This window comes from Saccopteryx bilineata, chromosome X (assembly GCF_036850765.1).
Source record: "Saccopteryx bilineata isolate mSacBil1 chromosome X, mSacBil1_pri_phased_curated, whole genome shotgun sequence".
Classification (NCBI taxonomy): Eukaryota; Metazoa; Chordata; class Mammalia; order Chiroptera; family Emballonuridae; genus Saccopteryx; species Saccopteryx bilineata.
The window spans coordinates 79024659-79041227 of NC_089502.1; the positions used below are offsets into that span (position 1 = coordinate 79024659).

The following is a 16569-nucleotide window of genomic DNA, read 5'->3' on the forward strand; positions in this document are numbered from 1 at the left end:
TGCCATTTTTTTCTTTCTTTATTATTAATTTTAATAGGGTGACATTAATAAAGCAGGGTACATATGTTCAGAAAAAACATCTCCAGGTTATTTTGACATTTAATTATGTTGCATACCCATCACCCAAAGTCAAATTGTCTTCCGTCACCTTCTATCTGGTTTTCTTTGTACCCCTCCCTTCCTCCCACACCCTCTCTATCCTCCTTCCCCCCCTCAACCACCACACTCTGTTTATGTCTCTTAGTCTCATTTTTATGTCCCACCTATGTATAGAATCATACAGTTCTTAGTTTTTTCTGATTTACTTATTTCACTCAGTATAATGTTATCAAGGTTTATACATGTTGTTGTAAATCAGGGATCAGGAAATTTTCTGGCTGAGAGAGCCATGAATGCCACATATTTTAAAATGTAATTTCATGAGAGCCATACAATGACCCGTGTATGTTATGCATTATCCAATAAAAATTTGGTGTTGTCCCGGAGGACAGCTGTGATTGGCTCCACCCACCCGCAATCATGAACATGAGCGATAGGAAATGAATGGATTGTAATACATGAGAATGTTTTATATTTTAATGTTATTATTTTTTTATTAAAGATTTGTCTGCAAGCCAGATGCAGCCATCAAAAGAGTGACATCTGGCTCACGAGCCACAGGTTCCCGACCCCTGTTGTAAATGATCCGATGTCATCACTTCTTATGGCTGAGTAGTATTCCATAGTATATGTGTACCACCTCTTCTTTATCCAATCATCTATTGAAGGGCTTTTTTGTTGTTTCCATGTCTTGGCCACAGTGAACAATGCTGCAGTGAACATGGGGCTGCATGTGTCTTTATGTACCAATGTTTTTGAGTTTTGGGGATATATACCCAGTAGAAGGATTGCTGGGTCATATGGTAGTTCTATTTTTAGTTTTTTGAGGTACCACCATACTTTCTTCCATAATCGTTGTACTACTTTACATTCCCACCAACAGTGGATGAGGGTTCCTTTTTCTCCACAACCTCTCCAACACTTGTTATTATTACCTGTCTTGTTGATAATAGCTAATCTAACAAGCATGAGATGGTATCTCATTGTAGTTTTTATTTGCATTTCTCTAATAGCTAATGAAGATGAGCATCTTTTCGTATATCTGTTGGCCATTTATATTTCTTCCTGGGAGAAGTGTCTTTTCATGTCCTCTTCTCATTTTTTTATTGGATTGTTTGAAATGGTCTTGTCTGACTAGGTAGTGGAACAGTAGATAGTCGGCCTGAGATGCTGAGAACACTGGTTCGAGACCCCGAGTTCACTGTCTTTAGCAACAGCTCATCCTAAATGCTTTATTTATACTGCTATAGGGTTCATCTAAAGCTCATCCTAAAGTAAACTGTGGATATGTGTGTTTCTCCAGTCTCACCATCTAATTGGGATGTAGCTATAATGTAACAGAAAGAGCAGAGAAGTTGATATTGAGTACTTGGATTATAGTATTTGTTTCATTATGTAGCAGAGGTGTGACTTTTCTGTCTTAATGATCCCTGAATTCTGACATGGAAGTATGAAATAGTTGGAGACATGAATTGAAAACTCAAAATATGAGATTTCTACACCATTTTAGAAGATAGAATATTTTAAATAAAATATTTTGGACAAAGGTCACCATAGACCTTAATAAGTTACTTAAACTTCCTGAGACTTTGTTGTGCCATCTATAAAATAAATATGATGTTTACCTCCTGGGATTAAGGGTTAAGTGAGATATTGTATGTGAAAAAGTCTAGCTCTGTTTCTGGAAAATGGATGTTAATTAATGTTTCCTTAGGTTGGAATGCTTCCTCAATCCCTATCATTCTTCTCCACTAACCCCTCAAAAATCTCCAAAATCATACATCTTTCAAAAAGCTAATCAAAAGGCACTATTCTACAAAGCATATGTAAACAACTTTAGTAGTTTGATTAATAGTACTGGGCTTCTGGAATCAAAGGAGAAAGTTTAAAATCAGAACAGCCATTTAGTAACTCGATAACCTTGGACAACTTATCCTGTCTGCATCTAAGTTTTCATCTATTAAGTAAGATAATCGTGCATATTAAATGAGATACGCACATTAGAGTGCTTAAGTTTAGAAAGTCCTCTATAAGTATTACAGAGCAGGAATAGAAGTAATAGAAAGTTTCTTCTTCAGTAAAATGTTCATAGAAAGGCTTTCTAGGGTGTGGATAAGTGCTGATGCTAAAGTCTTTTAAACAGTAATGATGAATATAAAGAATTGGTGTATACCTTGAGATATTTGGGGGAAACTCAAACCTCACTTCTTGTCGGTTTTTTAACAAATTTTCTATTGATTTGAAAGAGAAAGAGATGAAAGGAGGGGGGAGAGAGAAAGAGGGGAAAGAAGGGAGAGCTGAAGAGGGGAACAAGGGGAGGGAGGAAGAGGGGGGAGAGAGAGAGGTAGAGAGAGAGAGGGAAGTATCAACTCATTGTTCCACTTAGCTGTTCCATTTAGTTGTGTTTCTTGTATGTGCCTTAACCAGGGATAGTGGATGACACTCTATACAGTGAATAACCTGACCAGGGCCTTGAACGTCAGTTTTATAGAATACACTTTCCCTACACTGAGGAATGGGGGCGTGGGGTGGGTAATAATACTATATATTAGTACGAAGTAAAGCCAGAAGATAAGTACCCTCCCATATAAACAGAAGCCCAAAGAGCTATATTAAGATCAGCACCGGCAGACCGTACCTCCATAATTCCCTAGAGTTCACCTCTAACGACCCTCTTCGCTTACAGCCGCGCAAGCGTACACTGATTTGCTCTTCTGTGCCCCCGCCTCCAAACCCCCATCCAGTCCGCCACAACACGCAGGCGCATCTCCTCGAATCCTGTCCCTACCATATTTTCTTTCTCTTCGTTTCGTTCCCCCTCCTCTTTCAGCACCTCAGCAGGTTCAAACTCTTGTACGTGAGGGTAGCTGCAATCGACAGGTCACGTGATGAGCATTCTGCTGCCTAACATGGCGGAGTTTGACACCATCTCCGAACTGGAGGAGGAGGAGGAGGAAGAAGAGGAGGAGGAGGGGAAGGAGGAGAAGGAGGAGGAGGAAGAGGAGGAAGAGGAGGAAGAAGAAGAGGAGGAGGAGGAAGAGGAAGAAGAAGGAGGAGGAGGAGGAGAAGGAGAAGGAGAAGAAGAAGAAGAGGCGGCAGCGTCGTCGTCGTCGCCGTCGTCATCAGTATCGGGGCCCGACGATGACGAGGAAGATGAGGAGGAGGAGGAGGAGGAAAAGGAGCAGGAAGAGGGGATGCCGCCACCGCCTCGGGTAGTGAGCGAAGAGCATCTGCGGAGATATGAGCCCGACCCTGTATTGGTGCGAGGCGCCGGCCACATCACCGTGTAAGCGAGAGGGGGTCATGGGGTTTTAAAAGGCTGAGATTTGGCGACAGAAAAATGAGAAGGCGATTAAGGGGCCATTGGTGTGGGGGAGGGCTTACCGAGCCATAGGGTTAATGAAGAAATCGAGGGAGATAGGTGTAAAGGAAGTGAAAATGCAAATATAATGCACCAACGCCAGGTAAGAGTGAGCATAAGACAGGGAAGTGAGGGATTTGGGAGGCAAAAGGGTTGGAGTAAGGGTGAGCTTTCTTGCTTCTCTTTGTATGCTAGCAAGTAAATGCAACTGCAGGATGTATGAGAATATTATTTGCAGCCAAGATTGGCGTCTGCTGGAACACGGTGACTGCTGTTACACGTGGCACCTACCTAGACTTGCTTTCTTCAAAACAGAAATATGATATATTTTGTGAATAATATGGTAGAATTCCCACCCACCCACAGCCTAGCCATCCATTCTTCCTATCCAATCTTTATATGAATAAATACAGTTATTCTTTCCAAGTCTTGATCATGCTCATTCTGACTTTCCCTAAATATCACACAATTAGAGGTTCAGGCTGAAAGGCAGCTATGAAAAGCAGAAAGAGTAATGGATTGAAAATAAGGGCTTTTGGATGTTAGTCCAGCTTTCCTTCTTTCTGTCCCTGTGACCTTGGTCAGGTTACTTCCCACTCCTGTGCTTTTATTTCTCTATCTACAAAATGAGGATTTGGGGATAAATTTATAAAGCCTTTTAGCTCTGAGATAATTTGAGATACTTATAGGAGATTGTGTATGCTTGAACATTAATATGTAAACATTAAATGTATATATGGAAATTACTCCTCATGAAGCCAAAGATTATTTCTTAAAAATTTATGCAGAGTGACTTTTTGAGTAGAAATTCTGGATAATGGTTGAGAAAATAAGAGGTAACCTCATAGCATAGTAGTTGCAAAGCAAAAGAAAATTTTTATGATTCTCTGAGCTCTGAAGACTGCTTTCTAGCTTTTATATGCTTGGGTTATAAATACTACTTGAAACTTGGAGTATTGTGTCATGTTCATCCTCTTAACTACTCTATTTTTTACAGCATTTTCAAAATAGAGCTGTATTTCTTTTTTACTATCACGTCATACTGCCTCTAATTTTGATAATGGCTCCCCCAGCCCCTTTGACTTTTAACTGACTTTATATTATCTAAAATCATGTTATAATATGCACCACCTCTCCTCATCATGTTAGCTTTTAATTTTAACAGGCTGACCATTTTTATTGTAATATATTTTTGTGATTTTTGCTTGAAATGTATTAAGAAAGATTTTTAAGTTGTGGAAGAGCTTAGGAAGATTTTTAAATATGCTTTTCAGTTAGGCAATTTTAGCAGTTATTTTTGGTTGAAAAATGTTAGTGATAGACTACAATGACCAGATGCCAGCTTTCTGAACTGTTTTATTTTCACCTTTTATCACTAGGGAGACATTTCTCATTCAAACTAATTACACTTCTGGAACAAAAGATTACTTTCATGCAGATTATTTAACATGACTGAATAGAAAAGGAGTTTTTATTCCACGTCATATTTTATATTCTAGCACTCCTCCCCTCATAATTTTCTAAAATTCATTGAACCAACAAGGAGCAAGAAAACAGAATTTAAGTTCCTTGAAACTAATTTGTGGTTCCATTTTACTCTTCACACAACCATGGTAAAGTACTTACCAACATATTTGTAATGAAAAGCAAAGCACTGACACTTACCATACGCAGACACTTGTGATAGGTATAATGTCCTTCCCAGTTTAAAAATTCTGGGATTAGGAGTATGAAGTGGTGATGCTGGTAGCAACTGTTGGTATTCCTTGAAGCCAAAACCTGAAAAGCAGCAAACCAGTAATTGAATTGCTAACTAATGCATATAGTTTGGAAACTTATTTTGTATTGTACACATTCTCACCATTTGATGTCAAAAGTGTGAGATTTGAAAAAAGGTTAAATGTTTAGCAGACAATCTTACTTAATCTGAGACTCTGGTCTGTCAAGGGTAGAAAAACCTTCCTTATATCAGGTAAAGCAAGATCTTTAGGAAATACATATGTGATCTAATTCTGAGACATCTGAAATATCAGTTTCTGTTTAATTTTTTTCTGGCATAAGAGTATTAGAGTTGCCCTATCTGAATGAAATATTTCTTATTCTCTCCCACCTTTTTTTTTTTTCTGAAGTGAGAAACGGAAGCAGACAGACAGACTCCCCACATGCGCCCAACCGGGATCCACACTGCAAGCCCACCAGAGGGTGATGCTTGGCCCATTTGGGGCGTTGCTCCATTGCAACCAGAGCCATTCTAGTGCCTGAGGCAGAGACTATGGAACTGTTCTCAGTACCTGGGCCAGCTTTGCTCCAGTGGAGCCTTGGATGCTGGAGAGGAAGAGAGAGACAGAGAGGAAGGAGAGGGAGAAGGGTGGAGAAGCAGATGGGTGCTTCTCCTGTGTGCCCTGGCCGGGAATCAAACCTGGAACTTCCACATGCTGAGCTGTTGCTCTACCACTGAGCCAACCGGCCAGGGCCTTTTTTTTTTTAATTCTCTGTCCAGTCATCTGTTCTGTAGAGGACTTTGTTAAATTTTGAAACCATTACCTCAAACTCATTATATCTTAAATCCAGCGTTTTGCTTCCCCCATTGCTTATGCATTTCAGTTGCCCCATTTCTGACCCTGATATCACCATTCTAATCATCCAGAGTAATATTTCAAGTCCTTTAGTCATTTTAACTCTTCCTCCTCTTTAAATTGTCCAATGTCAGTATGTTCCAGAATTATGTCATCGTGTGTTTTGAAATGGCTATTAGATTTTTTTATTTTATCCATTTCTACTGGCACCACTTTAGTTTGGATTGCCATCATCTCCTGCTTGAATTATTGCCATAGACCACCCTCTCTCCCCAGTGCAATCTATCTTGCATGCTTGTGCCAAACTAATTTTCTTAAAACACAGTTTAATCATGTAACTTTCCTGCTGAAAAACCAGCATTGGATCTTAATTAGATCTGAATTCCTGTGTTTTGTTCCAATCTCTGAGGTCAAGGAGTCTCCACTTGTCCTAAACTCATCCCTCTCCTTGTGCATTCCATACCCTTCTCTTGCAGCCTCCTCTCAAATTGTGCTCCACTATGTAGCCTTCTCTCTAATATCACTCCTCTCTGCCTCTCTATTGGCTCAGCTTGTAAACATATTAAGATTCTAATTCTTTAAAAACAAAAACCTTCCTAGAACTACATTATCCTTTAGCTGCTGTCTAGTCTCTCTTCCTTTTCCAAACTTCTTTATCTCTTCTTTCTTTTTTTTGTCTCTTTTTTCTTTCTTTCCTTCCTTCTTTCTTTCTTTCTTTTTCTTTCTTTCTTTCTTTCTTTCTTTCTTTTTCTCCCTTTATTTCTCTTTCCTTCTTTCCTTCTTCTTTCTTTCTTTGTTTCTTTCTCCCTCCCCTTCCCTCCCCTCCCCTTTCGAGAGGGAGACAGACAGAGAAGTAGAACATCAATCTGTTCCTGTATGTGCCCTGACCATGAATCAACCCACCAACCTCTGTCTAACCAATTGAACTATCTGGCCAGGGCTCCAAATTTCTTTCTTTCTTTTTTTTTTAGTGAGAAAAGGGGAGGCAGAGAAATAGACTCTTGCATGTGGCCCAACCAGGATCCACCCAGCAAGCCCACTCGGGAGTGATGCTCTGCCCATCTGGGGCTGTTGCTCCACCGCAATGGGAGCCATATTTTAGTACTTAAGAAGAGGCCATGGAACCATTCTCAATGCCCAAAGACAATTCACTCGAGCCAATTGAGCCATGGCTGCGAGAGGAGAATCAGAGAGAAAGGGGAAGGATAGAGAAGCAGATGGTCCCCTCTCTTGTATGCCCTGACCAGGAATCAAACCTGGGAATCACACGCTGGGCCGATGCTCTACTACTGAGCCAATGGGCCAGGGCTTTAATATTTTTTATTCATGTTTTTAGAAAGGTGAGGGGGTAGAGAGAGAAAGAGAGAAAAGCGTGGGGAGAAGCAAGAAGCATCAAGTTCCATATGTGCCTTTACCGGGCAAGTCTAGGGTTTCAAACCAGCGACCTCAACATTCCAGGTCAACGCCTTATCCACTGAGCCGCCACAGGTCAGGCTCCAGATTTCTTAAGAGTAGCTGTATTCACCATAGCTATTTTCTCTTTACCCCTCTATAATCTCTGTTGTCCCATCATGACTACAGATTAATTGACCTTAAGATCACCATGACCCTCTTGTTGCTAAATTAGTGGGCATCTTTTATTCCCTATCTTTCTGATCCTCATGACTGCATATGACACTTATAATAATTCCTTTTTTTTTCCTTTGAGGCTTCTACTCCAGGGGTCACAAACACACAAATCTTCAGAGGGGAGATGGTCACAGAAAATGGTGCAGCATGAGTAATAATGAGGCCTCACTTGAACTGGAAAGTATATGTTTTGCCTAAAGGTATTTTAATTTTGATTTAAAAAAATAAAACATTTTTCCCAGACACACAAACCCAGAAATTCCTTGGCCACTTCACTTTCCTTGTTCTCCTGGTATTTTTCTGGCTAACCCTTAACTGTCTTATTCATGGGCTTCTCTTCCTTTCTTGCCCCTTAAACACCAGTGATCAACAAGGTTTTGTTCTCAGCCTGCAATTCTTCTCATTTCTTACTCTCCCTAGATGATCTCATCTTGACTCATGGTTTCAATTATCTGATGTCTCCAAAATATGTATCTCTGTACAGACTCTACCCAAACTCTTATCCTGTTTTTTCTCACCTTATAGCGCATCATTATCTTAAATTCAACATATTCAATACAGAACTCATTTCCCCCACATACACTCTCTAACACTCCCATCCCAACCCTTCAAAAAATTTCTCTTATTTCTGTATTCTCCATCTCAGTTAAATGTACCTCCACTGATCTCATTGTTCATCGTTGGTTCTTTCTTCCCATTTGCAATTTTCACAGCTAAGCAATCAGCAAGTATTAACAATATATGACCGAAACTTTTATCCCTCTCCTTCTTACCACCACTTCTCTGATTCAGGCCTCTTTCATCACACTGACTTGTCATCTTTGTCACCTTCATATTCATCCCCAGTTTGCTGCTAGATTAAAGCACCATTGTTCTGCTTAAGACTATTCTGTTGTTTTTCCTTTACCTGCAGGATAGAATCTAAGCTCCATAAATGGCATATAGAACTGGACCCTGCCAGTCTTTCAGCAAAATCTCCTGACATTTCCCCTTGCTGCTTATATTTTCCTGTTCATAGTATGCTGTTTCTTATTTCTTTGCCTCTAAGATGGGGCCTTCATCTACTAGTCTAGTATCTACAACCTTCACCCCACCTCTCCATATGTCACCAACCCTTGCAAGTCTTCTGTGCCCCTCCAAAATTGTAAGCTGCAATAGCAGAAACAATTTCTGGTTCCCCTTGAATCCTCAGTGCCTGCCCTGGATTGGACACTTAATAAAAGTGACTTGAATGAATACTGGTTTACTTCAGTAACATTCAGTATTGGCTCACTTTTAGTAACACCAATGTGCATATTATATTATATTATATTATATTATATTATATTATATTATATTATATTATATTATAATATTATATTCCCTCAACAAATACTAGTTAGTTGAATCATGCTACTGAGAGTACTTGTGTTTCTGACCATAGGTGTATCTGGATACAATAATGACACCAGTGATGGGTAGGTATGGAATAGTTTACCTCTGAAAGCTTTGTTAAGCAAGCACTTATGTGTCAGAATATTATCTTCTTGTATCTTTCTAATATATTGGCTTTCTAGTTACTTTAACAAAATATTAATCTCTTAATGTGAAATTAATTATAATTTCTTAAGAAGTATAGTGACCAAACCACACTAACTATAATTCCAATTTTGAGATGATGATCATAAATGGACATTTGGAGATCTTTTTCCAAATTTCAAAATAAAGACAATTTTGGCTAGATTAGCTCCCACCAGTTTGAGGTTCTAGAAACAGAAATTATGAAATGTCTCTTAGAAGTATTAAATGTTTCAAAAATACTATACATCTGAGTGATACAATTTAGTATCTATTACTTTTCTTCTTGATAGTTTTAGGAAAACTATTTGGATCCAATGTACTGAAAATCAAGGAAAATTCTATCTCATGAGTATTTTTTCTATTTATAAGCATTACCACATTCTTTAGTACACCTGTAACCTGTAAAGAAGTCAGTAGAGATGATAGGTTACCAACTCTGAGGCATTTATAAAATTATCTCATTAAAATTAAACTAAAAGAGCTGAAGTTATTACATATAGAATTGAAAATGGCCAAATTTTCCAAACAATATATTTCTACAAAAACTTACAGAGCACTAGAAATATTAATACTTCTCAAATCAATGAATGGAACACCTTTTCTGTTAACAGCTGTCTTTGAGGAATTATAGTGATGTATTGTTAATTTGTATTTGTATGAGGTACATATTTTATAAGATTTTAGGCTTTAAGAATAATGAAGTTAGGCCCTGGCTGGTTGGCTCAGTGGTAGAGTGTCAGCCTCAATGTGGATGTCCCAGGTTCAATTCCTGGTCAGGGCACACAGGAGAGGCTCCCATCAGCTTCTCCACTCTTGCCCCTCTCTCTTCTCTCTTTCTCTCTCTCACTCTTCCTCTCATGCAACCATGGCTTGATTGAAGCGAGTTGGCCCCAGGCACTGAGGATGGCTCCATGGCCTCTGCCTCAGGTGCTAGGAAAAGCTCAGTTGCTGAGCAATGGAGCAACACCCCAGATGGGCAGAGCATCACTCCCCAGTGGGCTTGCCAGGTGGATCCTGGTCAGGGTGCATGCGGGAGTCTGTCTCTGCCTCCTCTTCTCTCACTGAAAAAAAAATACAGAAGTTATAGTAACACTTGCCATTATACAGTGTGGCAAGACATGAATGTTTCCATATGACATAACAAAGAGATTTAACAATATGTTTTTGAAAATCTCTTTGAATTGTATGGCATAGATTTTTCTTTTCTTTTGTATATAGTAAATAAAGTTCAGTGCACATGCTTCAAAATCAGTGTTACTATTAGTGCATAGTTTTCTAGTTAAATCATATTTCTAGTGGACAGAATTTTACTACACTTTGATATTTGTTTTCTTTAACAACCTGAACACATGAACTTTAATTTCTGCAAGGTTTTCAAAGGCTGATGTATAGCCATTTTCAAAAGGATTAAAACCAGTGAAGGTTATAGTGAAGGAGAGGAGGGAAGAGCATCTAAGAGAACCCTTCCTTCTTTGCCTTAATTTCCTTTACTCCAAAGAACTGTCCAAGAAATTAAAATTTGGAACATTGAAGACATTTGACAAATAAAATACAATTATTAGGAACCACAATCTGGGTTTACCTCAAAAGCATAATAGGCTGTATATTTAATGATGCCAATAAAATGATAGCATGAGCAGTTCACAAGTACCTGTGTGTGTAATATTGAAGAACCTCACATCTTGGCTAATGTCTATCACTAATGAGTAATGGGTAAATGAGCTTGTCACACCTCTGTGGACTCAAAGTTCCTAACTTAATGGTTTGTTTATGAAACAGTTGATAATTTTCTTCAGCAGCATCCATTTCAACATTTTTTACTGGCTACTAAGTGAAATATACTTAAGGTTATTTGAGTTAAGTAGTCTTTTTAAGTGCTGAGTCTCTAATAGAGAAAGTTAAGGAAGAAATCCCTAGGAGGCAAGAAGAGGACTGATACTGCCCTTTAGCCAAAATTATAAAAGTATATTTAGCTTATTTACCTATCTGTATACATTTTTGACATAGATGTATGTAGGCCATACAAGACTACTTTAAGAAATAAAATGATACTTTCCTTATCATTTCTAATATAATCTTTATGTTTTAAGAAAATTCAATCCCTCTTTATACTAGAGTAGAAAATTAGTAATGTGAATATAGCAAATATTTCCTGCGAACTTGAACATTGGGCCAAGCAGTGCAAAGAACACAGAAAAACAAAGTACAGGCCTTGCTTTACGAAACTAACAGGAAAAATACCTTGAAGAGATTGATGTGGAACAGCAAAAAATAAAAATTAATTTATTAACTGTTGAATTGTATAGTGCATATTAGAAGTGGCTGTGAGTATTCAGAGAAAAGAAGGATCCATAAAGGCTTGAGCATTCAAGGCATTGGAATTTAACTTGAGGTTTGAAATCTTCATAAGATTTAAACTAGACAGAGGAAGCAAGAGGAACTACATGAGCAAAGACGAGAACCAGCATAGCAGTGACACTGGAAAGAAAGGAATCATTGTGAAGATGATTTCAAAGGAACAAATAACCATTTGGAACTACCTGAATATAAGCAACCTAAAAAAAAAAAGTAGAAGGAAGGTACACAAAAAACGATAACAAAGTCTAGGTTAAAGAGAGTCAGTGTTCCATTGATAAAGATTAGGAATTTGAAAAAGGCATGCAGTCTCCAATGAAAGACATTTAATTTTAGACATTTGATTTCTGGTATTATTATTTTATAACTATATCCAAATGAAAATTTTCAGGATGTAATTAGAGATAAAGGATTAGAACATGTAAAAAAATATAAAACTAAAGATACAGATTTGATGGTCATCAACATAGAAGTAATTTTTAAAGCTATTAAATATAGATAAATTGTTATAACTCCCTTAGAAAGAGAAGCAGATGACTAAAAGCTAAATTTTGGGGGAAAACAAGCATATTTGAAGAAAGTGAAAGATTGGAAAAGTGTTAAGGAGCGTGTGTGATCAACAGTGTCAGGATGCAAAATCAAGGGGAAAGGTTCTGAGAAAAAGACATTGAATTTGGCAATAAATAAGACAAGATGAACTTGTTCTTCAAAAAATTACTAAATAAGAGGTTGTTTTCAGTTAAGTGATGGCATTAAAACTCAAATTGCAAAAAGCTAAGAAATAAGAATGAGGGTATATTAAGGAAATGGAAATAGTGGAAAGAAAGATTCATCTGTCTTGTGATAAATACAAAGAGAATAACAATATACTATTCCTAAGAAGTTTTAAAATAACAGAACTAGCCCCACATTTGGGGGTATATATCTGTCTATATCCTGTACATATTTGATACCTACTAAAAGAATGGCAGCTGGGAAAAATTAAAATGATAGCAATCTAGTGGAGGTAAGAAAATGTTATTGATCTTGCATCTAAAAGATATTTAGACAAGATATGGAAATAGAGTTCTACTTTAAAGTGTATCATGTCTACTTTCTAAAATGAAACCTGTTTGTATTCCACAATATGAATTTACTCTTTGTGGAATAATAAATTAAATTACATCTTTATGACCAATAATAAAGTCACTATTTAGCTAAACACAATTTAAATGAAATGTTTCTTCCTCTATTAACTTTTATCATGTTATAATTGATTGCTGAGTTAGTACATAATTACAAATACATATTTAATACTAGAATGTCAGTTTCTCAAACAGCATATAAAAGTTGTTATAAAAATTCACACATAGGGTATCTTGTTTTTAAGTTTGGCTATGCTCCTGTGTCTATGTATAAATTTAAAGGGAATGTTATTGTGAGAATATTTTGTTCTCGTTACATGTTGTACTGACACCTGGAGAAGTAATGAAGTACTTTTTCTAATAAAATTAAGTTCTGTTTTCAATTGCTAATCAATTTGCTCAACTATTTTGATATATAGAATTTGTTGTAAAATACATCTTAAATGTACAGGTATAGTATATTTATGCACAGATATGTGCTTTGCTACTAGGTGCTAAATATAGTCTTTGTGTTTAAGACTGGCTTGTATCCTTGAAAAGAAACTATTACCTTGATAATACAAAGAGAATATACTATTCCTACATAGAGTTTTAATAGGACATTGGATTCTTAATGTCTTTAAAGTGCCCCTAAAACCAAACTGCCATAAATCATTTAACTCAAACAATATAGTTAAGTTGTTATTCAACAAGCTTTTATTAAACACATACAAGATTCCATTATGGTACTGCTACTAAGCATTATGGAATATAACAAAATTAATAAACAGCCGTTTCTGTTTTCCAGGAGCTTAATAAAGGGAAAAAGAAGTTAAAGATAGGCATTTGAATTTAGGTTCACCCCTCACTAGTTACGTAACTGTAGGCAAGTCATTTAATTAATCTTTTTTTTTTAATTTTTCAGTGTCAGCTTCTTTATCTATAAAACCAGGATAATGCCTGACCTGTGGTGGCACAGTGGATAAAGCGTCGACCTGAAATGCTGAGGTCGCCGGTTCAAAACCCTGGGCTTGTCTGGTCAAGGCACATATGGGAGTTGATGCTTCCTGCTCCTCCCCTCTTCTCTTTCTCTCTCTCTCTCTCTCTCTCTCTCTCTCTCTCTCTCTCTCTCCTCCTTCTCTCCTCTCTAAAATGAATATATAAAGTCTTAAAAAAAATCCAGGGTAACAATACCTCTCTTGCAGAGTTGTAAATTATAGAAGTAGTAATGTATTTGCCTAGCACAGTATCTAGCTCATGGTAAGTCCATAGTTACTGATAACTGTTACTATTATTGCCTACCTCAGAAAAGGTTCTCAATAAATGTTAGTATTTTTTCCTTTTTGCTTACAACCCATCAATCACTAACATAAAATTGTAGTCACTATGATACATTATCTAACATGCTAGAAGTGAACTTTGTTATGCCTTCTGAAATCAACAAGTAGTTGAACAAAGGCTCATAAAATTTATTTTGACTTCCTAGTACAGATTTCAATAAACGTACTTGGAGAGCTTTCAAGGCTGGGATCTGTTTTCTTAAAATCGGTTGAACATATACATTAAAGCCATTCAAAAACAACAACCTTTGAGTTTCTGTATAGTAACTGATTATAAATTGTCAAACTCTATGTTTCCAAAGGTTTAATTCATTTTTATTAGGAAATTTTTCATATATACGCAAAAATAAGAACAATAGTAAAATTTATTCTCACATACTACCCATCAGCCAGTCCCAACAATTAACAACTAAAATAGGTTTTAACAGAAACATTTCAGTCAAAAATTAAATTTCCAGGTCTTTATTATTGTTTCTTTAATTTGTTATTTTTAATCCCATGGATTTAGTTATCTTCTCATATTAATTTAGATTAATAGTCAAAGATTTATTTCTATGAATATCATAAAATTGTTTGTAGGACACATTTTAAAATCACAACATCAAAGAAAAATGCATGGCTTTGTAACTTTTTTTATGGGAGAGATTTAAATGTGCTAGGTGGAATATATTTTGTTCTGTCTTTGTCTTTAAGGTTTGGCTTGAGCAACAAGTTTGACACTGAATTTCCCTCAGTTCTAACAGGGAAGGTAAGTGAAAGTTTGCTTGGAACTTTTCAATTCTAAAAACATTGTTTTATGGCTTATTTAATGTAATGACAAATGTTTGACTCACTGGTAATGAAATCTAATAACAAGAACCCAGGGTACTTAAAGGTCTTCTTGTTAGTTGAAGGCCATGCTTATGACCAGTTATTTTGTTCATTGTCCAGTAATGCCAGCCATTATTTACTTATTTATTCAGTTTTTACAGTTTTGTTGTTTTTCTCAGCACTGGTAGCTATAACTGTTTTCATTTAGGTCAGTAATTTCCAATGTTTCTATTTTATGCCCTTTCAGCCATTTCATTTTATTTACAGTTTCTGTTCAATGCGAATCAATTCCATAACATGAGAAGTTAAACACTATATAGTCCAAAATAAATGCATAACATTTAGATATAAAACAAAAAGAATGTTCATTCATACACAGTAACTTGAGATCTGTTGAATACCATGTTCCTAGGTACGGTAGGTTTCTAAGAATGGGGGGAAAGCACTCTGGTTATCAAGAGTATTGTGGTCATATTATATACTGGAACATCTTAGCATCTGTGTGTGACCATGTGAACTAAAGACTTTAGTAAGTGTCTATTTTTAAAAAGGTTTCTGTGGCCCTGGCCTAATAGCTCAGATAGTGAGAGCATCATTCTGAAGCTCAGGGGTTGCTGGTTCAAGCTCCGGTCAGGATATATGAAGGAGCAGCTCAATGTTCCTGTCTCTCCCTTCCTCACTCGCTAAAATCATTAAATAAGACTTTAAAAATAAAACAAAAAAGTTTTTGGCCTGACCGGTGGTGGTGCAGTGGACAGAGCTTTGGACTGGGATGCGGAAGACCCAGGTTCAAGACCCCGAGGTTGTCAGCTTGAGCACGGGCTCATCTGGTTTGAGCAAGAGCTCACCAGCTTGGACCCAAGGTCCCTGGCTCGAGCAAGAGGTTACTTGGTCTGCTGAAGGCCCGCGGTCAAGGCACATATGAGAGAGCAATCAATGAACAACTAAGGTGTCACAACAAAAAACTGATGATTGGTGCTTTTCGTCTCTCCCCGTTCCTGTCTGTCTGTCCCTGTCTATCCCTCTCTCTGACTCTCTCTCTGTCTCTGTGGGAGAAAAAAAAGTTTTTGTGCATCAAGGAAGTTGCTAAAAGATTTACTTTCCAGAATCAACCCTATATTAGGTTTAAGATCATGATCTAGCTATCTAAAAATATTGACCAATAAGAGGAAGTGTTCCAAATGTGGCTGATTCATAGTTGTTGTTGTTGTTGTTGTTTAAGTATGTATAGAAAGGAGTGGAGGCTCTGGCTGATGGCTTGGTGGATGGAGTGTCGGCCTAGCATGTGGATGTCAAGGGCTCAATTCCTGGTCAGGGCACACAAGAGAAGTGACCATCTGTTTCTCCCCATCTTCCTCTCCTTTTCTCTCCTTTCCCTCCCACAGCCAGTGGCTTGATTGGCTCCTGGGCCAGATTAGAAAGAAAATGTTTTTCACTGGCTGGACGAAATATTAAAATTAAAAAATGTTAAATACAAAAATGATTCATTTAAGTAAATAAAATTTTATTATGTAATTTGTTTATGAATAAATGTAAGAGTGAAAATTTTTAATATACAATATTATTTTAATAAAAATATATTTTTTATTTATTCATTTTAGAGAGGAGAGGGAGAGACACAGAGAGAGAGAGAGAGAGAGAGAGGACAGAGAGAGAGAAGGTGGGGAGGAGCTGGAAGCATCAACTCCCATATGTGCCTTGACCAGGCAAGCCCAGGGTTTCGAACCGGTGACCTC

The 16569-nt window shown here is 37.2% G+C and overlaps 1 protein-coding gene across 2 annotated transcripts in view; it reads left to right on the forward strand.

Annotated features, from left to right (window-relative positions):
* Nucleotides 1-2861: 2861 nt before the first annotated feature.
* The window catches only part of CHIC1 (cysteine rich hydrophobic domain 1), a 72120-nt gene continuing 58412 nt past the window's right edge, over nt 2862-16569 (forward strand). For both annotated transcript variants that reach the window (XM_066248890.1, XM_066248891.1), the window contains exons 1-2: nt 2862-3385; nt 14717-14771. In XM_066248890.1, the coding sequence (XP_066104987.1) occupies nt 2988-3385; nt 14717-14771 (453 nt within the window). In that variant the 5' untranslated portion in view covers nt 2862-2987. The remainder of the gene's footprint in view (nt 3386-14716; nt 14772-16569) is intronic.